Source organism: Lepisosteus platostomus, chromosome 10 (genome assembly GCF_059453375.1).
Source record: "Lepisosteus platostomus isolate fLepPlt1 chromosome 10, fLepPlt1.hap1, whole genome shotgun sequence".
Classification (NCBI taxonomy): Eukaryota; Metazoa; Chordata; class Actinopteri; order Semionotiformes; family Lepisosteidae; genus Lepisosteus; species Lepisosteus platostomus.
In genome coordinates, this window is record NC_142620.1 from 1,788,915 (window position 1) to 1,811,812 (window position 22,898).

Below are 22,898 nucleotides of genomic sequence, written 5' to 3' on the forward strand. Positions count from 1 at the left end.
CATCTCACCCCTGGGAACAGCAAAACTTTTCCTCCATGTAGCCATGTCCAATCAGCATGAAATAAAGACTTTTCACATTGTAGGTCTCTTGTGGAGCAATACAGGGTAATTTAAATCAACCTAAATTTAATAACATTAAACCATGGAATTAGAAGTACAATTTTGCATATAAAGAAAAGTAAGAAAAGGAATCTGCAGGGTATAGTTATATACATCACATTCCTAATCACAGGTGTGAAGATCTACATGCTCCTTTATTCATAATCACTGTAAGAACAACTGGAAAGATAGTCATTTTCTTTTCCCTCTGACAGGGCCATACATGTTCACAAAGAGAAATTCTAGCAGTAACAGTCGATACTGCAGTCATTTCACTGGGTTTGGCACTGGCTGCTGACGATGAAGGGGCAGCAGCCTGAGCTTTTTGTGCTTCTGGTGGGGAGAGAGATGTCGATGTGTCACTCTGCAGTGCCCAGGGCCATCATGTGCCAAGGTCACGCTGGCCAGGGAGGGAGAAGCCCTGCCAGTGCTGGTTTGTTTCAGTTCAGCCATGAAGCAGAGAAAAGACTTCACACTCAGGAGGTCTGTGGGAAGTGCTCAACCAGATTACTTTTTCATGCACACTCCCAGGGATTGCTTTTGCTTCCAATGCTCATTTGCTGCACTGTTAATGGCTCTCGGTGTATAGTATTTAGTTTGACCCCTACTACATGCTCCATTTATTTCCTTTTGAGCTCTGTAAGCCCAGAACAAGCCAGCTAAGTCCCTCGCTTTGTAAGGGCAGCGTCCATCAGCTGTGACACCTCTTCAAACCACCTGCCCTCCACACGTAACTCAGTGTCATTCACTTAAACCAAGCACAGATGGTTTGGTTTCATTTTGTTTGTCTGGAACCAACCTCCCTCACCTATTAGCCTTTGACCTGATTTCCAGTTCTCATCAGGTTACAGTTTGGGAAGTACAACCAAAATCTTGGAAACAGATTACTATAAGTACACATACTAATCTGCAGAACTAATTAGCAGGACAAACAATTTTTATCATTGAGGAAATATTGAGTATTCAGTATTGTGCTTAGATGGCATCAAAAGGTGAGGATATGTACGGAAGTTCAATATTGTAACAAGACATACCAGAAGTGTATACAGTATATATTCTTACCTGTGATAAAAGTTTGTTGTCATCTTCTAAAATTCTGACTTTTGTCTCTAGTTGTCGGATGTAGTTTGAAGATGAATCTGGGGAAAAAATACATACAACAAAAACACTGTTACTATAATATGAGAATTACCAATTAGAAAAACAGCCAAATGCTCACAGATATGAGTTTATTTTCCTGTGCAGAGACTCTGAAATCCAAACCTGACAGCTGGCTGGACACTCTCTTCCTCGCCAACGGTTGGAGGTTTGGAACCTGTGGCAGGTGAGGGTTAAGGTACAGTATTCAAAATATTCAGAGGCACAGCCAACTGTCAACCCCGTGTGAGACAGCTGGATGAGAGTCTCAGATCAATTAGCTACTAACTAATAAATGGGCCAGATGAGTCAGAATGTCCCCCTGTCACTTGCACCTTTTCTTATGTGTTTATATTCTAAAGTGTTGACTCAGATCTGGGTGTCATTGTGAAGCAGTTTTATGTTTGGACACCTGCTTAAGAGGAAATTCAATGCCTTTGCCCCTTAAAAAAGCAGATTGTTTTTTTTCTTCAGTGTTTTCACAGATATTTGCTAGCTCTGAAAGTACATTTTACACTGCACTCCTGCAGTTCTTTGTTAGACTGATAAGTCTGAAATACACAGCATCCTGATACTGAGCTGGCTACATGATAGCTATGTTGCTGTTAGCCGACATGGTTGGTGCTGTGCCTTTGGCTCCAATTAACATTAGCACGCTTGGAAACTCTTACAGCCTGACATACAGTTTCAGTCCTTAACCGCTTTGAAATCCTGAGGTATTTTAACCTTTCTGTGCTGCAAACATTTTCCCCTGGCAATGCATGGTATTCAAAGCACAGTTTCCTAGAATAATTCTCATTTCTTTTACCTCTCTGGAACCACTGGCCAGTAAGCTAGTGTTGTCACCATGCTGGCTGGGTTAGCTGGCGACTCTGATGTGTCTGCCTGTGTGTGTGGTCCTTCCACAACGCAGGTCTGCAATGAGCCCTGCGTGCTTGGTCAGCTGTGACTCTAACTGCGAATAAGTGGTTTTGGATACTGATGTAGGTAATGAATGGAAGGAGGGATGAAAAATGCTTCCTTCACTGCTCTGTTTAATGTCTAGCTGAACAGCTGAACCCATGTTTAAATATTCACACAATGCATTTATTTGGACATCAGCATAGCTAGGCATTACATGGATATCAAAGACAAATATATATTTATTCATAAAAAGTATGGCTAGTTATCTTCAACTGAAGAGTTCATTCACTATGATTTTTGTTTGCCTCTTCTGAGCGATAAGACAGTGTGCTGAGATCCCTGCTCCTATCACAGTGTGATACCAGTGAGATTCCCAACATTCCTCAGCAAGATCCCTGCAATGCCTCAGAGCCCTCAGACAGCTCCTAACCACCCTGCAATCCCTTCAACTCACATGCCTTCAGAAACAAGAGAACTTCTGGTTTCTACTACAACTCTTCAGACAGAGAGACCAGAAAATGGAATCCAGGCCACACTACCGTGCTACATACCAAAGTTAAAATAGAATGAATAGGTCTGTTTTTTCCATTTGTTAAATACAGATTCCTCTGATGTGCAAGCTGGTGTTAAGAGAGGTGGCAGGGATAATGTGCAGCAGACCCTGTCTCCCAGCCTGTGAACAGGGGTCAGTGTGAGCTGCCACGCACTTGACAAAGGTCAAAGGTGACAATGGGAGAGCACAGCTTTCTTGCAGTGATCCTCAGGCCACTGAATACTTTAATAAACCCTATGCTTTGTTTACAGAAAGACTGGTATAGTATCCTTACATAAACAGTTACCAGAGCTTTCCAAAATTCACTGCACTGCACTTTTCTTTCAGGCTTATTTTCTTTCACATGCACTTTCCTGAAAATCTAGCAGCTTGACATGAAGAGATCATCAACGTAATCAGATGGGTGTAGAAAATGTCAGAGTGGATATTTCCAGGCTCAGAAATAGCTCAGGCGTGTGCATTATATCTCTCTGATCTTTAACTATCATTATGTCTCTCCTTCCTTGAATGATGCATACCATTGTATAATGCAAAACAATGTGCCAAAATGTGAATTAAAGAGAATGTTTTATATTTTGCTTTTAAAACTAACTTGTCTGTGCTTGTAAACATCAAATCTGATTTCTCAGTAAAGATTTATTAACTACTTTCCCTGTCACAAATGTCAAACCGCCGGCAGTATGTCAGAGAAAAGAAGAGCAATCTGGTGCATAATCCATGGAGTTCGAGAGCCTTTTCAAGTCACAGGCTGTTACAGAACTGGTGCCTCCTCAGGTCAGCACGTCGCAGTGTGGTTAGATGCATGGCTCACTGGTTCAGAGATATTTTTTAAGCCCCACAAAGGCCCTCGCTACAACTCACACTCGTCACATTATATCAGCTTAGCTGACGCAAGCGATTTTAGAGAGAAAAATAACACTGACTTTTTTTGTCCCTGAGAGAAAGAGGAACTGCTTACAGAGAAAACAGTTAATTGTAAAACTTGAATAGAAGGCATTACTGATCCACAAAGAGTTAATGTAACCACACAGCTCTTCCCATAACTACAGTACTACTTACTCATTGATCATTAAACTGATGTTCAATAAATGCTGAAGACAAGAAGAATATCAGACAAATGAGAGAGAAGAGGAGGCCCTGGCCTGTTTGGCTTTTAGCACTCAATTCATCCCAGGATCTCATCCAGCTGTTTGTTGAAAGAAGCCAGAGTATCGACTTCAACCGCATGGCTGGGCAGCTTGTTCCACACTCCCAACACCCTGCGCATGAAGACGTGCTTTTGATCTCAGCTTTAAATGCACGTCTTCATGCTTTCCTCTAGTGTCCTCATTCTGAAGAAGTCCACTGGAATGACACTGTAGATTATGAATATGTAGATCAGGTGCCTTTGTTGTCTTCTCTGCCTGAGACTAAAAAGGTTCAGCTCCTTTAGGAGTCTGAGTGGGACGTTCCCTTAGGCCCTGAAATAGAACTGCTCCTCTCTGAACTGATGTCAGAGCAACAATATCTAGAAATCAATCAGACCTCATGTCTGTTTGTAGGAAATTTCAGACAATGTCTCAGTCCATGTTTTATACATGATATAAACAGCATGCTCATTACCCTGTATGCACAGAAAAACTATACATGGTGAAATCTGTATTCAGAATCACATACAAATGAAGTTCCCAGGGTGATGGCAATACGAAATCCACACCGTTTCGAAAGGAGTCGACTCTTTAAAGTGAGAGCAGCCTTTTGGAACAACTGAGTGACCATAAGTGCACATTTGGATGCTGGTATACACAATCTACATTTCTAAAGGATAACACATTATATTGGCATTTTCAAAAAGACTATCTTTAAACTGGTGCACGGATTTCTTTTTCTCCATATATAGGTTGGTTTAAATATTTTATGCAGTGAAACAGTCATTTGTTTCCCAAACCCAGCATGCATTAAAAGGGCTGAAATTCTTAATTTCATGTTATCAGGATTCGAACCAGAGATATAAAAAGCCTGCAGATTTGCATGAAAATATATTAGATATGAATTAAAAAGAGACAGTCTGGTGGACATAAATATGATATACTCAGCCTTTTATCTTTTCTGACCTGATAAACCGACATGGTAAAAAAATAGGAGGTTTAGGTGAATCCAGTATGTTGTTTAAAACTGTTTATTTTTCTTGTTTTGGAGTTTTGTTTTGAAGGCTAGACCCTTCTCCTAAAACACCAGTCCCACTGCTCCTTGTGCAAAAAGAGCCTCTATTCTCTGGCTCATGTTTCACTCTTGATACCACTGGGTTGATTGAAACCTTTCATGATTGTGAATCACAAAGACGGAAGACCGCGAGAGAACCTGATTCTCAACCCCTTGTAACTGTATAGATTCTGGTTCAGAAAAGTTTTAGTTCTGAGAGGAGGAAATTCCTTTAAGCCCAGGAATGTGTCTGGTTACCCTTCTCTCGATTGATTCCAGGGCAGCAGCGTGTATCGTGGTGATCCAAATTGTCCAAAATATTTTTAAAAATATCTTGTTTGTGCATTTTTAAACTTTAACATAATATCCTTGAAATAAATTCTACAGTTTTCATTAGATATCCTAACATTCTGTTTATTGATTTCCCACCTTGTCTACAAGATGTAAATGATATGTGAATATAAATGCCTAATTTTTCATTAGCAGTTTCTGCACTTTTATTAAATAGTCAATATTATTATTTGAGTTAATATTAAATGTCATTTGTCCGGCATTTCTCCAGTCTTGAATTTTGTCTAAATGTTTGTGAATTTCTTCAGGCACTTCTAATCCTACCTTTTTGGTATCATATGCCAGCAGAACCTAGACCATTGATATAAATTAAAAAGAACAATGGTCTTTATACAGATCACTGTGCTACTCCACTAATCACCCCTGTCTGAGCATTTCATCTGTACTGCCCATTTCCTATCCTATCTAGTTCTCAATCCAAACACATGCATTTGCATTACCTTGAATGCCTACTGCCCGAAAACTCAGAATTAAAAAAAAAGAAAATTAAAGGCACTATTTCATATGCCATGCTTGTATCCATTACTGCTGTTGCTTTTTCTCATAGAGTTTCTCAAGAACTCATAACACATTTAAGAGCAAATACTGTCCTTTCTAAATCCATGCTGACTAACACCTAGAATCCTTTTGTCACATGGCTTCTAATTTAATTATTTTAATTATTGTTTCCATAACCATACCGATAATGGGCCCTTTAACTGATTTGATTTTCTCAAGGTTTAAATTAATGGGTGCTTTATTTCCCACTCAATAGGTATTACCCCTGATGATATATTTTAATCTTACAAGTTTAACTCAAATTGACATGCATGTTTCCTAATTTGCTCATAAAACGTCAAACAAACAAAAAAAGAGAAACTTTGGTTTTGCAAAAGCGCTGGTGAGCAGCCAGGCTGGCCTCCTCTTTCCAATCCTCTTTGCCTTGCTTGTGACCCTCTAATCTAGTGGCATCTGGTCACCTGACCTCCAGTGGGCGCCCAAGCCGCTTATCAGCCTGGGCCTGGCTCTGGAGGAAAGAAAACAAACAAGAGGCAGCCAGTTTGGGAAAACTCTTCCCAGCAGCCCTGCCGGGGAGCACACTCCAGAGGTGTGAGCATGGCTCCTCTCCTGTGATGAGAGCAGCTCAGCAGGCCAGAAGGAAGCCTGATAATCGTCTCTGTTCCTGAGGGGCGTCACAATCTTCCACGCTACGTTTGCAGGCACTACGGTAGCCTTCTGGAGTCGTTTTCATGTTGTTTTCGTTATTTAATGAGGTCGTGTAACATTTAGAAAGGCCGCGCTCCATCAGATTAGAAATAATCAGACAGAGGATAAGCTGCAAGTTGTATGTGCTTCTCTCCTTTGTTGAGTGCTGGGATATGAAGAGGATTAAGAACAGGACACCCTCACTCCACCCTGACAGACACTGCTGACAGCAGGGCTCTCAGGCTGTTGAGTAACTGCAGACGAGCCATGCGGGTGTCCTGTGTTTTCAGCTTCATCTGTCTGAGCCCATGAGCCACGTGCCGTGCGACATTTTAGTTACTGAGCATTTTAAGGACAGCAGCAGCTCAGACCTGCTCATCAAGGACACTGCCACATGCTGAAGTGCATCAAGTTGGGTTCCAAAATCAAAATCTTTATTTAAAAAAATATAAAAACATTATATTTTTTAATCAAATATCTAGACAGGCTATTTTTCTTCTGCTTAAATATCATTCAAAATTTTCTTTGAATCCTTTTCAATCTAAACTGTATCTTTGTGTTTCCAAGGCCAGGTAGATAGTGTAGAACCCTACATGTTTTTAACTCTATGTGCATTGGAAATAAATCCGCAATTGAACACAGACGGAGGTATCCTTCCTTCTCTAGCTCATCTACAGAAGGATGAATCTGACCGCGATGTGGGAAGAAGTGCATGAATCGGTTTCCAGCTGTCGCGTCGCAGGCCCTCAGTGTGGCGCCCCTCTCCCCTCCCCTGCCCTCGCGGGCGCTAAGCCCCCCGGCTGGGGCCTGGCCGCTACAGCCCACATGGGGAAGAAACGTTAAGCCTCTTCAGCAGCGTCCGTGCAGACTTCACTGACTAATCATGAATGAAAGGCAGGGAATCCGCAAAGCGCGTCTTCGTGAGAAACCGATTAAAGGAAAATGAGTAAAACTGCGCGTCTGGAGAATGGAGTTGTGCACGGTGAGGGCTGCGATGCCCACGCGGCCAGCGGCCATCTCCCCGATGAGCGTTCCCTTCCACACGAGACACAGACAACTAGAAATAAGCTGTAGGAATAAAAATTAACTTCAGATTTGTCCTGGTGTTGTTTTATTCATCTTTTGAAACCTGATTGCTTTTTAAAAGCAAATTGACTGTATCTGTGGACAACAGGAGTTATAAAAACAATTATTCTGTTTTAATATTGCCCCAAGTCTTTTTTCGTATTTTATCACACCACACAAAAATCTAGTCACACTCCTGTATTGCTGTGGAATTATTCCATTTAGTGCGTGATTTAAGCTTTGTGTATAGGAGCCAGTTATAGATTTTCCTAACATGATGTGTGACCCCTGACAGTGGAACTGTGACAGTGTTTTTAAAAACAAAACTCTTGTTTGTGAAACCAAACCATGACGTCAGTGTGGTGGCTGAGGGCAGGGCTGTAATCACTGATGCCGAGCACCTAGTTACCTGTCCTGTGGAGATATATACTGTTTATATACTGTATAAACACTGATTCTGGACTGTTTTCAAAGTAGGGTGTGGAGAACTGGAGCCCAGCTCCAAATCCTGAATAGGGTGTATATCACAGGAGTCTAGCATGTTTTGTCTCTTGAAAAAACGGCAGAAGCTTAAATGCTGGCACTAGCTGATAAACTGGTCCCATTAAGCCTTGTTAACGGCTGCAATGTTATTCTATAGACATAGCAGCAGTTGGGGAGAGCAGCTCAGTCTGGCCTGGCGTGATGCACAGACTGCAGGCTGTCCAACAGCACTCCCCCAGAACCCTCAGCTGAGCTGGGTATGAGGCACTTCATGAAATGTAATTCTGTATCATTACGGCACTGAAACTTTTAATACTCAGACTTATTCGCTGTAAACATGGAAGACACACCAACCGGGTGCTGGGATCACTGGTCTGTACACACACTGGACACTTTCAGTTCAGTTTCGTGGTGTGTGTCACTCGTCTTGCCTTTCCAGATCTCTGTTGTGTATCTTTGTGTTTCCAAGGCCAGGTAGATAGTGTAGAACCCTACATGTTTTTAATTCTATGTGCATTGGAAATAAATCCGCAATTGAACACAGACGGAGGTATCCTTCCTTCTCTAGCTCGTCTCCAGAAGGATGAATCTGACCGCGATGTGGGAAGAAGTGCATGAATCGGTCTCCAGCTGTCGCTTCGCAGGCCCCGAGTGTGGCACCCCTCTCCCCTCCCCTGCCCTGCCACTATAGATTCTTCCAATCTATAGTGGAAGAAACTATAGATTGTTCATATCTATAGTTTCCTTCATACTTCCACTTAATGTAAAGTTTGTACACTGGAGCAGGACAACTTTAACACTAGTCCTCATGTCTGCACAGGGACAGAGCAGAGCCACTACCTTGAATCTTCTCAGTCCCATGAAGGTCAGCTGCACACGTCACGGCACAATGCACAGCTTTGACATTTTCACCAGCTGGGGGGGCTGGCTTTCTTAATTCTATGACATAGAGGTTATTATTAATAATTATTAACCCAATAATGTTGGGCTCCTCACTGAAGCCTCTAAAGCACTGCAAGCTAGCACACACACAGAAAAGCACCTGGTATGACAAACAGTATGTTTGCACAGCATTATGTTTGCTTCCTAAATGCTCTTACTACTATAACTGGAAATTATAGAAAGACACAGGCAGAAAAATGGCTCAAATCTGTTTCATTCCAAAGAGTATATAAAGAGCAGACAAACACTTCTGTTGGCTGTTATTAGAGCTGAAGGACAGACTCATGTGATCACTCAATTACAGCTGTGGCAGAGAGTCTGGTGTTTTGCACTGACCTACGGTATAATAAAGATGGCAGTCGAGACTGCACGTATCGGATGTGGCTTTAAATAACCACAGGTATGTACAAATAACACATTAAAGCAGAAGCTGCAAGACAACAGCCTCCAAGAAAAAACATCTCATGGCATTTTGATTGGCTCTGAACCCCTGACTGCTTTTCACTCAAGCCAGAATCAAAGCTGAAATGCAGATGAAGTTGGGAATCTCGAGCCAAGACAAAGAAACTTTGCTGCTGTGGATGTTGCTTTTAAGAGTTTATGCAAATATGCTAAAAAAGCTACACTCAATGTCATCACACAATTCATTATATTACAACTATAATCAAATCCAAAAGGAATTTATTAACAGATTATATATTTATTCCACTTTCTGGTACCGCAGTATGGCTGTACATTGCTGTATTGCTCTGTCCTTTGCTGGTTTATACAACCACTCAGCCACTTCCCTCCTGGCTGAGCCTTTGGAAGGGTGAGGTTTCACTGTTGCTGTATTTCTGCTCTTGCAGGACATGGCAAAACAAGTCTCCCAATTCCCGAAGGCCTTCCTCTTCAAATCGCCAAACGTTCCCTGTGGGTTCTTTCCTTAACGCTGCCGCGTGTGTAAGAGGAGGTAACAGGAGGTGGTGAGGCTGTGAGTCACACAGGGCAACGTGCATTGTGCTCCCCGCCCTTCCTCTCCGGGACTGCCCTGCCACTCTCTTGGCCCTGCGGCCAGCATGAGGTCCCAGCAGGCCTCCGGAGCCAGCTCACACCTTTCAGCCACACTCAGCACACGCTGGGCTGATGCTCACACACAACAGGGTACTCATTCACCTTTGAGAATTGGCAAAAACTTTTCCCTCTCTCTCTTGACTTTGCATTAAACCACTAGGGATCCAAATTCATACCCAGAAATTTACATACACTTTCCATTCCGGAAATGATGATGATTTATACATTATAGTAATGCAAAACACAAGGTTTTCCGATAAATGGTCTTAGAAATTTCACTTGGCAAAAAGTCTAGCTCTCACCTTTACCAGAAGGGACAGTTAACTTTTGCCGCAATACTATTTGATTCACATTAGCTGATTACTGTAACCAATTTTCAACACATTGTTTAAAACAGTAGCTTTAAGTAATTTGAATTTTAAAATAATTAATCACTGTGGACTAGAGGAAATAGTTCTGTTCACCTTTCATGGTACAACAAAACAATGAGAGGCCGAAAAACACAAATTAAAATGATAAAGACTAGATTATAGAAGTGAGAGTGCAGACTGGATTTGAAAGTACCGACGGGCTTTGGAAGTCTGGTGCTCGAAGCCCAGGGTGGGGCTCTGAAGGTCCAGAGAGCACCAGTATTGTGAGGGTGTAGCTCATGTGCAGTTCGCTGATATAGCCAGGAATAAAAATGTTCAAGCCCATAAAGGTGAGCTGCAGTATTTTGAGATAGGAGACCATACAAGGGAGCTAAAACAAGCAATAATATGTTGATTTTAGTTTTTGGTTAGAGTTTGGCTCATCGTGTGCTGCAGTTAATAAATAAAATTGCACTGACCTGCATTAACAGACTGCTTCTAACCAATATGAGTGAGAGAACATTTCACAGTATCGTGCCAAGGTCTGACCTCTATGTGCCAAACCAAGTGTTTATGTCATGCGGACCTACATATACTGTATATATCATGTCATCCTCCTGTAAATTCACATGGCCGGTAAATCACTGACATTTATGATGGTGTCCTCTTAGTCACTGGGATAAAGAAGCTGCAGGTAAACATGGTCTCTGTCTGTCAACACACCATTTCCTTGCTCACTGCAGTAAGGTCTTTTACATTTTTAGCCTAATCATAAGGGCCAAACTGTTAGATCTGCAAGCCCATTGGTTTCCAAATTCTTCTAATGGTCTGTTAAAACTCTCCATTCCACACCTGAGCAACTATCAATGGAGAGAAAGGGTGGATCTGAGTCTGTCAGATAAAACGTCTTGCTTTTACAGAGCTTTGTAAGAGGGCAAGACAGATTCATAATAATGTTGAGGCTGGTTTACAGATGTATGCAGTGTAATAATACAACACAGGAATGTGCAATACATACCAACTGCAGTTTACTGCTGCACTTTTAATATTAAAAAGAATGCACTGTGGAGCAAGGCTATACACAATTTCACATTCTAAACAGAGCTTCTTGAAAACTACATTTTTCAGTACCATTTCTTGTATAGAAATGTAATTAAGGAGAAAGAATAAGGGTAGAAGATTCTATTTTAATGAATACTTGAGACTGGTACTCTATAATTTAAAACTCTTGATTACTGGATAATAGAGATAGTGATTTGAGTTGTCTGAAGATTTATTGCACACCTACGAATGTAATTTTTAAAAACTTATTCAAAGGGCCTAAAGAGCATCACTTTATTCTTAGACACATTTAACCACCAAAAGAGAGCTCAAACTGGTGATGTGTTCTCTAGAGTGTTCTGCATTCTAAGCCCTATGATAATATCAGAAAAATAGAATCCATTACTACATGACCGGAAATGATAAAAAAACAGCCCAGTTGCCTGATGGAAATAAGTGCAAAATTACTGTGTGCCACACCTGCACATGTGTTGGCATTCTTCCCTGTAACAAACTGAAAAGGGGATAAGCTTCCGATGAATGTCACCCTTAGAGCAGCCGGAATATGGCCAACCGTCTGCAGTACAACCAGTCTCATGTGAAGCTCCGACTGACTGAAAAACCCAGCGTGCTCTTGCTTTTTCTTAGTGAAAGTTGTTTATAAAGGGGCCTCGCATTTTCAAAATCAAGACAGTATATTGAACTAAACCTGGAAGGAATGCAATGAATTCTGCATCACAGACGTTACATTGGGAGTAAAGTCTGCAAATTTCTAGGAAGTCTCCCATGGACATGGACCCTTATTATATTATTAAATATTTTTAAACTTCATCTTCTCTGCTGAATAAGATCAAGAGGACAGTGCTAGTAACTGACTTTATGTGGGACAGTATTAGCAGGAGATAATTCTCATGGGTTAAGGCTACAACAGTGTTACTTGGCTGTTGCTTAGCACAGTATAACTGAAATGAAGAGCATTCATGCAAGACCTTCTAATCCTGTTTAACACCTCAGTGAGCAGGACTAAAGTCTCACATTTATGAGCTGAATAAAATCCTTTGACAAAATATCTTACAAAAACCAGCCTCTGATGAAGATGTGACTCAAGTGTTCTCTACAGGAATATCATGAGCAACCAGACAAATTTTTCTATCACACCCCAACTTTTTCGTCTTATGTTTTTCAGCAACTTATTGGCTCAGCTCTTTCTTGTACAATAAAAGATACAGAGAAGAAGAACCTTTTGTATTGTTCTAAATTCTAAAATAAACGTGTCTGTTGTAACCTTTAAGACTTCCAACTTTCTTTAAGCAGTGCACTTACTTGTACCAGACTTCACATCTGGAACACGATTTTAATATGCGAAAAGCTCAGTTAACTTGGAGTTAAACTGGGGATTTAAACCAAACTGCTAAGACAGCATGTTCCCACAAACAAGGATTCTCCTGGCTTGGATACAGTGTGTAGTTGTGTGAGAACATGTGTTTGGTACCACATAGTAGCTCTTTTAATCTCCTTTACCCTGACACACAGCACATCTGGTAAAGGAGAGTGGTGTGAAGACTGCAGGGTCAGAGGTTTTGTATTTTTTTAAACTGTCCATCATCTTTACAGTACCAACTCACAAGATGAAACTGTCCATCATCTTTACAGTACCAACTCACAGCCACTCCCCTATACTCCTCTCCCTTTTCCTGAATCTCTTTGCTCCGTCTTCTGTGGGTGTGCGTTTTTTTGCACTTGTAATTGCACAAAGTATTTGGATTAGTTTATTCCAAAAGTAACATTTTATTGGGTCGCTCAGTTCCTCATGGTTGCCTTCCACAATGATCAGCTTAGGTGTTGTGATAGATGTTTCCAATTTAAATCCTTTTGAACTGCACAGTTACACTTTGGCAATGCAACACTGCCAGGAGCAGGAGCTGGAAGGAGCAATGTTGACTACAAGTTTCAGGCTAACTAAGGACGTACAGCAAGGAGTGACGAAACCTAAGAAAAAACAATGTGAAATGTATTTCAGTGGATCTTCTAATAGGCTTTGAGATGTTAAAAGCACTGGAGAAATAATCTGCAGGCATAAAATGCATTAGTGCCTAACATGAGTTGCCCAGACCCAGTCCCACTTGACCATTGCAAAAAAGTAGATCCCTCTTCTTTCTGACCTGCCCTCTACAATTCTCCCACTATATTCACTACTCCGTCCTGCAATGAACTGGAAAAATGCTTTGCAGTTTGTGCGTAATATAACACACCATAAGGATAAGGCTGGAGACACACGGCTACATTACTGGTTGGCTCTAAACCATGTGAACCTTTGCATATTATCCAATTAATTACCACAGCCTGAGCAATTACAGAGAGCTGCATGGGCAAATATTTTGCTAAGTGGCTTAGGATTGGCTATGGCTATTTTATCCTATTTTTCTTTTTAAAAAAATTCTGCCCATGAATGCTGTAATCATCTTACTGTGAAAAGCTGTATAGATTAACTGAATGAGACATATGCTCTTCTTTTCTCTGGGCCTTTCTTCTTTTCTATCCTGCAGATCGTGCTCCATCCCAGGCTACCAGCTCCCAGGATCAGCCACAAGCAGCGCAGGGGGTTTGGGGATTGGGAAGGGTGAGTTCCACTGTGATACAATATCACTGGGACTAACAATTTTCAAAACCAATTGATGGTCCTTCATACTGCAATTTCCTGCCTTGAACTGTCTCAAACGGACACTACAGAAGATTGTTAAATTATTCCTTTAATTTAACAGGTAAACTAATTTCTGTACAAGGTCTGTACAAGACCTCATATGTACTAGCTCCTTCACTTACGGAACATGCACAGGCAGCACAAGACAGGGCCTGAAATTTGGCAAGAAATTATAATTTTATGAAAATGTTGCATTTTCTCTTCCTACAAGACTAACAGCAGCATTCTGAGGCGGTATTGATTACTGAAGTGTAGAAAAGTGCTTTTGAAATTTTAAGAAAAAAACATTTCAGTCCATTTTGAACACTGGCCTATTAGTCAGCTCTCTGCTTCTAAAACGACGTCATACAGTCTTCTGGTAGGAGCAGAAATGGGTACCTCACTCTGTAAAACACTGCTTAGCCTAGACATCGGCGACTGTTAAACTAAGATTGAAGTCAACACTTTAGAAAGAGCAAAGGGCAAGAAATGAGCAGCACATTTTCAGTCTGAAATTTCTTGTATCATGGTATCATTTCTGTTTCTTGTATCACTCGAAGGTGCTGTAGCAGAAAGAAAAAGTAGCTGGTTGAAATTGAATGATTTCTCTGTATTACTAAGCTTTAACAAAGAAACTGAATCCCTCAATATCCAGATCTGTCACTATGGAAGACAACCAATTGCAAGCAAGTATTCTCGTGCAAAGAGAGAGATACCAAGCATAGATACCGGGGCAAAGAAAGCCTATTGTCCACAGGGGTCCTGGTCCTGCCTACATGGTAATGAAAGTATCTCATATAACTAAATGGGACACACCTGGCTCTTCAAACTGTGAAGTGTGTAGGCAAAATATCCTACAGCCTCAGGATTGGCCATTTCTACTTTCATAAACTGCATCTTTTCCTCCCACAAAGTACAATAATGTCCTGAATCAATAAACAATTTTCTGCTCTTATTATGATATGGCAATCTCTAAGCCATTAGCAAGACCACATTGTTGCCACAATGATACAGTAAGTGTAATCATGATAGTTGGAAAAAATAACAGATTAGACCAGGTGTGGTCACAACAAGGATTAATGCACTGCTGTGTGCTTGTTTGGAGCTCACATTCATACCTCTTTGGGATATTCTGATGTCACCACATATTTACAATGCTTGCTGCTGTCACCTCTCACCATCAGTACACATCTTGTCTCCTATCTATATGCAAACACATCTTTCAAAATCCAAAGCCATGTGACAAGAATAACCACGCAATGAACCACGCATTGAAAAAAATGAACCAAAGAATTCTTTGAAACCAGAAGTTTACCAGAATATTGTAGATTAAATAATAGCTGGAGCAACAGACCGCAGCCAAATGACAGTGTGAATTTCTGGGCAGTCTTCAACATTTTTTTTGAGGACCCAAACACACATTTGCACAAAATCTGATAACATAAGTACACAGTACTAAAAAAGTCCAAATATAAAAATCAATAAAACACTACTACAACAATCAAAACTGATCTACTGTGCAAACTAGAAAGGCAATGATTTACCAACCAAAAGAATTTAAAACACACTTTTGAGTAAAAATGTTTTCAGCTTCACTTAGAAGACCACAGAGTTTCAACCTGCCTAATCTCTAATGGAATGTATTTCCATAAAAGGAAGAACAGCACAACAAAGATGTTTAAATCTATCTGTTTTTATTTTATTTGTTATACAAGAATGAGGGTTTTAAAGCTCTCAGTATACTGGAGCATAAGTAATTCAGAAGACATTAAGGACTTTCACCATGAAGTTCTAAGTACTGTATGTTAATATATCCATTATAAAGTCAATTAAATGATTCATGATCCATAAATAACCGATGTAATGAGTTTATAATTGCTGTAATACTTTGAAAACAAGGATATTCAAAAATCAAGCCATGAAGTTGTAAATGTACATGTCCACATCTCTACATCACTTGAGTCAAGCACAAGTTTCAATCTAGCTACTGTATATTTCTTAAAATGACAAACACAATTTAAACAACAGAATGTGAATATAAGGGAGCCTCAGTCCTATATAAACAAACAAAATTTCTTTCTAAAATAACTTAAATGGAGTCATACCACAGCGATCCTCCTTTAGAGACATAGAAAAAACTGACTCTCAGTTACAAAATCAGTGACAGTGAGAGTGTATGAATAGGAACGCCAGGTTTACGTTTTCTATTTGTCCCAAAACGCAGCATGTTACCAAACCAAAGGAGCCTAACGATGGTCCTCTGAGGAACAGGAAACCTCAGAGCACCCAGATTTTAAAGACAGGAAAGAAACCAGTCCAAAACGTTAAGAGAAAAACATCTCTAACAGACTGTTACTATTAGCAGTTCGGCAATGACTACTTTTTCCAGTACTTTTATATAAAGATAGTAAATTGGATATTGATACGTAATTAGCTAAACCCTTAGAAGAAAACATGGATTTTAGAAGACATATCTAATCAATGAGCAAAGAGGAGTGTTCAGTCTTTGAAAACCCAGGTAGGTCAGGGATCTAAGTTAACAGCAGCAGGGTGCAGCTCCAAGACTACTTTCTCAACATCACAGAAAGACAAGCTACTGGTAGACAGAGCTGAACTATTTGGATAAACAGCAATGGCAAATTAAGTCAGGAGGCAGAGAAATTTCAGAAATTACAAAAGAAGGCTATAGTTGAAGATATAAAACATATGGTTTCAGAGAAACTTTGAAAAATCACTGCAATTAGTAACAATTGTTAATTTTTCTCATCTCTAATTAAAGTAGATAAATAATTAGCCATAGCTTTTGCCAGGACATCTGTCACACCCCGTACACCTAGAGGGCACTCACCTTCTGTCCTGTTCCTAGTATCCTGTGATTATTCATGTCTTCCTGGTGTGCCTGGTTGTGTAGCCTATTTACGTCCTGCTTCTGCTCTGCTCCTCGCTCAGCATTGAGGTTCAGATGTCCTGAGACCCGCCTAGCACCAGGTCGATCCAGTCCATGGCGTGAGGGCATTTCCTGAACAGCTGAGCCCGGGCTAACCCCCGTCTCGCCGGTATAAAATAGGGTCTATTTTAGCTCTCCTGCCATTCCACAGTTCGTCCTTTCCAACATCCATGATTGCATCCCTGCATTACATCAAGTGGGACTTTTGGACATCAACACAGACCCTAGCTGACCTCCATCGCTGCTCCAGTTCACAGAGGGAGCTTTCAGGTCCATAGAGGGCAACGTCTAGTTAAAATGGAACCTGTCTGAACTGGAGCTTCTGCTTTGATAATTTAATGAGAGCAACATTATAATAATCAGCAGTTTCAACTGGTGAGAAAAATGAACCTTCCACGGTACAAAATTGACCATAATCATAAACAAAATTGATGCTAGTTCCTTCTTGGTGTTGATTGATGTTGGTGTTTTTAAAAAAAATATGATGACAAGATTTTTAAATAAAATTTGAGTTTTTCTGAGAGATAGCAAACTTTGCCCAAAAAACCAACTACTAATTTTCTTGCTGAGATATGTGATTTAGCTTGTTAAATTATACTAGTTAAGGTAAGCAAACCTCCTGAAATCTACTCCCATCACAGTGCTCTGCTGTAACATCTCTGTCTAGGCCAGGGGCAGGTCACGAGCACTTGGAATACCACTGAGTCATGCTAGATTGAGTCAACATGATTCGCATCTGTAGAAATAAAAACGATCTGCTTTTCTACAACAGATAACAGAGGTCCTCCCACTGTCCCATGTGCAGTTTCTTCCCACATACATTACCTGCATGGGGAGAAATACTTTTTTAGACACTCCAGCAGGATGAGCATCTGACAGATTATATCTGTGCAGTGGCAGAGCTTTTCAGAAGGCTGCAGACTTTGTAATCCAGACTCCACATTTTGTAAACTGCAAAACAAGAGCCTACCTGACATGTCTGCTTTACACTGTTCGCAGCCGATGGTTCAGATTAACTGGATTATCTCTGGTCAATTGGGAATTCTGACCTTTCTGACTATCTACCACAAAAATGGAAGAAATCAGGGTAAGAAACTGAGAAATCAGGTAACACTTTTTAAAATATATGAGAGAACATAAGACAGGAAAGCACTAAAAAAGAACAAGAAGTAATCCATTACTGGATATAAAAATAATATTTTACTCTAGGCTCCTATTGGACATTGTTTTGTTTTTTAAAGAAGGTAATTAAAAATAGCCCTCTCAAGTTATTTTCTGTAAGACTAAACTTGGTTTTAAAAAAGAAGCAAAACAAAGGAAAGTGCACAGAAAACTTGGACAAAGGATAGACGGCATACCAGCGCATTGATAAAAGGGTATCCTAGCAACAAGCCGCTGTTTGACTAAACTGCCTGCTGGCGCTGTGATTCCAGGACTTAAATCCTTCCCACAAGAAGCAGTGCCTTAAATATACAGTACAAGGAGACACAGAAAAACAAGGGCCTGTTTTCTATTACCCTCATCTGTAGATTCAGCAGGCAGACGCTCTTCCGACAATGTTAGAAAAAAACTCACAATGCAGAGATGGAAGATCACCATTGTTTAATCTCCTTAGATATGTTTTCATCTGTAAACATAAGCTACTGAAATAATGCTGCCCCAGAACATGGCCTGCTTGCATCTCATCAATTTCAATATAAGCTGTAAGACCGGAAATCTGCCAGTAGCTCAGTACGATTTCATTTTGACTGATTTTATTAGGCTTTTTGGACATCAGAACCCTTACAAAGAGCTTATACTTTTAACGGGATTCTAGCTTGTATAAAATCAATAAACCCCACAAGAGCTTCTGTAAGAGACACAGGGATGGAGGTACTCTGATTCAGAAGAACATCAGACTCTGACACAACCTGCACTGGGGAGGGGTTAGGGGAAGGGGAGATGCTTCGAATCTCAGTGAGAGGAATATTCCCAGCAGGCTCATGGCGCATAACCTAAAGCAGTGTTAATCAGCTGTTTCAAAGCATCGCGGACATGTTCGTGCAATACAAAGGATTTCTCCATTACTAGCTTTCTAAAAGGGAATAATCCAACAAAATGTACAAAATGGCACAAAGCAGAGTTCTGGTCATCAATCACAGGGATCACCAAGGAGGAAAATGTACACAGTAAGAGGGCTTTTCACATGATCATACTGTAATGGTTTGGATTATGATGGGATTTTAAATGACTATATTTGGATCAAACATTCACCATTCTGAATATAAATCGAAGGATTGGATTTTATGCTTTGTATAACACCCATGTAACCAGACCACTGTTAACCTGCAACCTACATACAGAAAATTGCTTATATCTAGCAAGTGTAGATAAAAACATGTTTTTGTGACATTTTATAAAAATTTAGTGCAAACAGCTGACAGGGACAAATCGTCTGATTAAGAAGCTGTGTATCATTTGATGAAAAAGAAGGGGAAGAATGCAAATTGTTATAAATAGCATCATGAACTTTAAGTAACAGACGGGAAAGAAAGTTTGCTCCTAACCATCAATGAGGTACTTTGTCAGTTTAGCCAGCAGGAGGATGTGGCTACTTAGTTGCGGTTTTGGAACAGCTGGTTACAGGCCATAGAACAGACCCATAAGAAACTGGCGGCGCTCTCCTGCTCTCACGGGCTGCTGCCCCGTGCCTTGAGCTCAGAGCTGAAACCCAGGCCTGGTGTTCGCCCCTTCTCTAGCTGGGATTCTGTTTCTTCGTCCCGCTCTCCTGGAGACAGGGTGGATCCCGCCTGTCCACCTCCACAGTGAACAGCACCTTTCTCTTTCTCTGGGTTCAGTTCCAGACTGGCCAACTCCATGTGTGACCAATTTGCAAGTTCTCCCGCGTTCATGGGAGTTTTTTTTTATCAGGGGGCTCCAGTTTCTTCCCTACCTTCCAACAACATACTGGTTGGTTTAAATTTCATCTCCCAATTGTCCCTGTGCGTGTGATGTAGCGTCCCATCCCAGGTCTCACTCCACAACAGCCTGCACTTACGGGATTCAACTCCCAGGAATAAGCAGCCTTCAGAAAATGGACGGGCAGAAACCAATTTAGACATTCAAAAATGTACAAGCAACCTATCGTGCTAAAAATAGCTGTAGCGTTCTCTTCTAAGAGGTTTCAAGTAATTACTGAGTCCAATCGTTCCTTGAAAAAAAAATACAGGCTGTCTCACAAAGCCTGAGAGTTGGCAGTATATCAGATAAACTACATCTCTACATTGTTTCTCTCATAGTAAATGATATTGTTGAACAAAGGCCAATAATTAGTCTTGTTCAGCTAGAGCACGCTGGGATCACAGAGTGAGGGCCGGAGTGCGGATTTTGTAACACAGCGAGCAAACTCAAACTAACAAGGTGTTCCCTTGAGGTAATTCTTCTGTGGAAACAAGATTAAATATGTTAGCAAAAAGATTCATCTTCCCCTCAATGTAGACAGGCTGTACAGATGAACAAGGATGGACTAAAAGATTGTGAAGCATTTCTTCCTTACAGTAAGTGTAATATTAAACGTCACACTGAATAAATACAGTGTGTCTTAAGCAGCCTTCGTGCTTAATGTCTCTGTTTAGACAAGGAAATAAAAGAGCAGGCTACAGCACTGACACAGTAGAAACAAAAAGGTACTGTGTCAACAATACAAATAGTCAAAGCTCACAGGGAAATTTGAATATATGGAATGATAACACAGCACTATACCTCTGATGGATTACAACCAAAAACAGACTCTTTTTATTTCTCAAGCTGTCTAAAAAGTAAAACTCATAACAGCTATAAATAAGGTTGTTGAGCACAAGCGTGCCAAGCCATTCCTTCTTAGAACAGATTAAAATAAAACCACTTTTGTTACACCATTTTCAATCACAATGGAACAGGTAAATGTGTTGTGTCCGGTGCGTAGTGGAGTTAAATATTTTCACAACACAGTGCAAATCCCTGTGTTGAACCCATGCTCTGAGAGGATGAACTGCCGCTGTTGTTGTTGAGGGAGGTATTACGAACACCAGGCACCCACCACTTCAACACAAAGATACCCGACAAGACCAGAACAGTGGCATTGGCTAAGCTTCTGAGTTCTAGTCTCTGCAGTCACATGGCAAAAACAGTGTCATTAGGCTCATTATTTTTTAATTTCATGGTCTAAGAAAGTGAATTTCCACATCAGGAGTCTTATGAGAAAGATTAGAATGAGAGAATCTGTTACATCTCTTAACGGTTGAGTAAGAGGTGTAAAAAGGCAGGAAAGTTTTTTCAGTGCAGCACTGAAGCTACAGTGCATGAGAACTAGTCAGCCACTGCTGTACACAATCATGCAGAGCCCTTCATTTCCAGACAAAATCAGGCTAAACTCTACATGTGGCAGGATGCCTAAAAGGATCGGGAAACTAGCTTAGAAGAAGAGTAATCATTCAGAAAGGCAGTGCTTTCATTATCCCATCATTTACATTATTTTTTTAAAGATAAGCTCCTTATTATTCACATGGGACGCAGAATCTTTCAGAAGCACTGTGTTCTGCAAGCTGAAAATAATTAAACACAGGCAGAAAAAACACTGCCCCAGCATTTAACTACAGTTGTCATATAGAATTCTGTCTGCAGATTGTCAGCATGACAACATTTCAGATTTGTGTACTTTTTGGACATGTCTGCAAGGATTCTGATGGCTCTAAAACTAGTTCAGTGAAAAATATTCTGGATGTTAAATGAGTACCATCCCATTTCATGTGAAAACTGGGGTACGGGATGCTAGAGTGAATGGTGATCATGGGGTCACTATTGAAAGAGGGACTTACACACAGACAATCCACAATTGGGAACAATCTTTTAACATTTTCACCTTTTCAAAAATCTGAGTTTTACAATAAATGTTCCCATGTGATGTCTTCTTCCAAATAAAATGACGTGCAAACAAAATCAGCAGTTCAAACAGACAGTATCAGAGAGCCACTTATTACTGTAAGGCAGCCTGCTTCCTGGAAGCACTGTGAACTACAAGAATCCTAAAATCACTTCGGTTCTTGGTTTTTGAAAAAAAGAGGAGCAAATAGAGTTGCTAACCCAATAACTCCAAGACTCACAATGTTTCTAAATCAAGATGTAGATTTAATAAGAAGAATTTATCATTTTTTGACAGCTCTCAATTATATTTATAGACGTTTCTACGAAAGTGAAGGCACGCACTGTACTGTACAGTCTTATTGGCACCCATAAAACTTTTATAAGGGAGATAAAAGGGTGCCATAAACTCTGACGATTTATTGAGTTTGAAACCGCTTGAACTCTTCTGAAACACCTCCCAGCTGATAGGACAGCCAGCCATTGTAGATATACAATATATACTGTAGATATACAACTATATTGTAGATATACGGTGTACGTGTTGTACACATGGACACTCCAGCACCACACTGTACACCTCAATATCACTGCACCACGATCATTGAAAAAAGCTCATTGCACGTCTTCCAAGTCAACTACTCTACACACAATAGCACATCCCATCTATCAAGCCCTAAGCAGGTGACTTTACAGCACTATTCATGACAAGGGATTCTGAAGGGCCCTTTGTGCCTTTGTTTTCCTAACAATGGCCTCAGACAGATGGCTTGGCGTTCTGAAGCACACTGTGCAGCCTAGATGATCCCTTCACCCAGCTGGGGGCAGGAATCTTCCTCCGTGTCTGGATGGAAGATGGAATCTGGGTCCTCAGAGCACCAGCCATGCAATTTCAAACTTAATCTCTTGCTACGCAACATGAAAGCGCATCATCCCCCTTCGCACAGAAACTGCTTCACATTTGATAGACTGTATCAACAAACAAAACGCTCAGCAGATTTATGTTATGGAAAGCAACTGGAACATGCTAATAAAGCTTACAGAAAGGCT

General features: G+C 40.6%; 1 protein-coding gene across 6 annotated transcripts in view; it reads right to left on the minus strand.

Moving 5' to 3' along the window:
* Positions 1-22,898, minus strand: part of ccdc85ca (coiled-coil domain containing 85C, a) — a 52,018-nt gene that overhangs the window by 13,487 nt on the left and 15,633 nt on the right. For all 6 annotated transcript variants that reach the window (XM_088647416.1, XM_088647415.1, XM_088647414.1 and 3 more), the window contains exon 2: positions 1,162-1,238. In XM_088647416.1, coding sequence (XP_088503542.1) covers positions 1,162-1,238 — 77 coding nt within the window. The remainder of the gene's footprint in view (positions 1-1,161; positions 1,239-22,898) is intronic.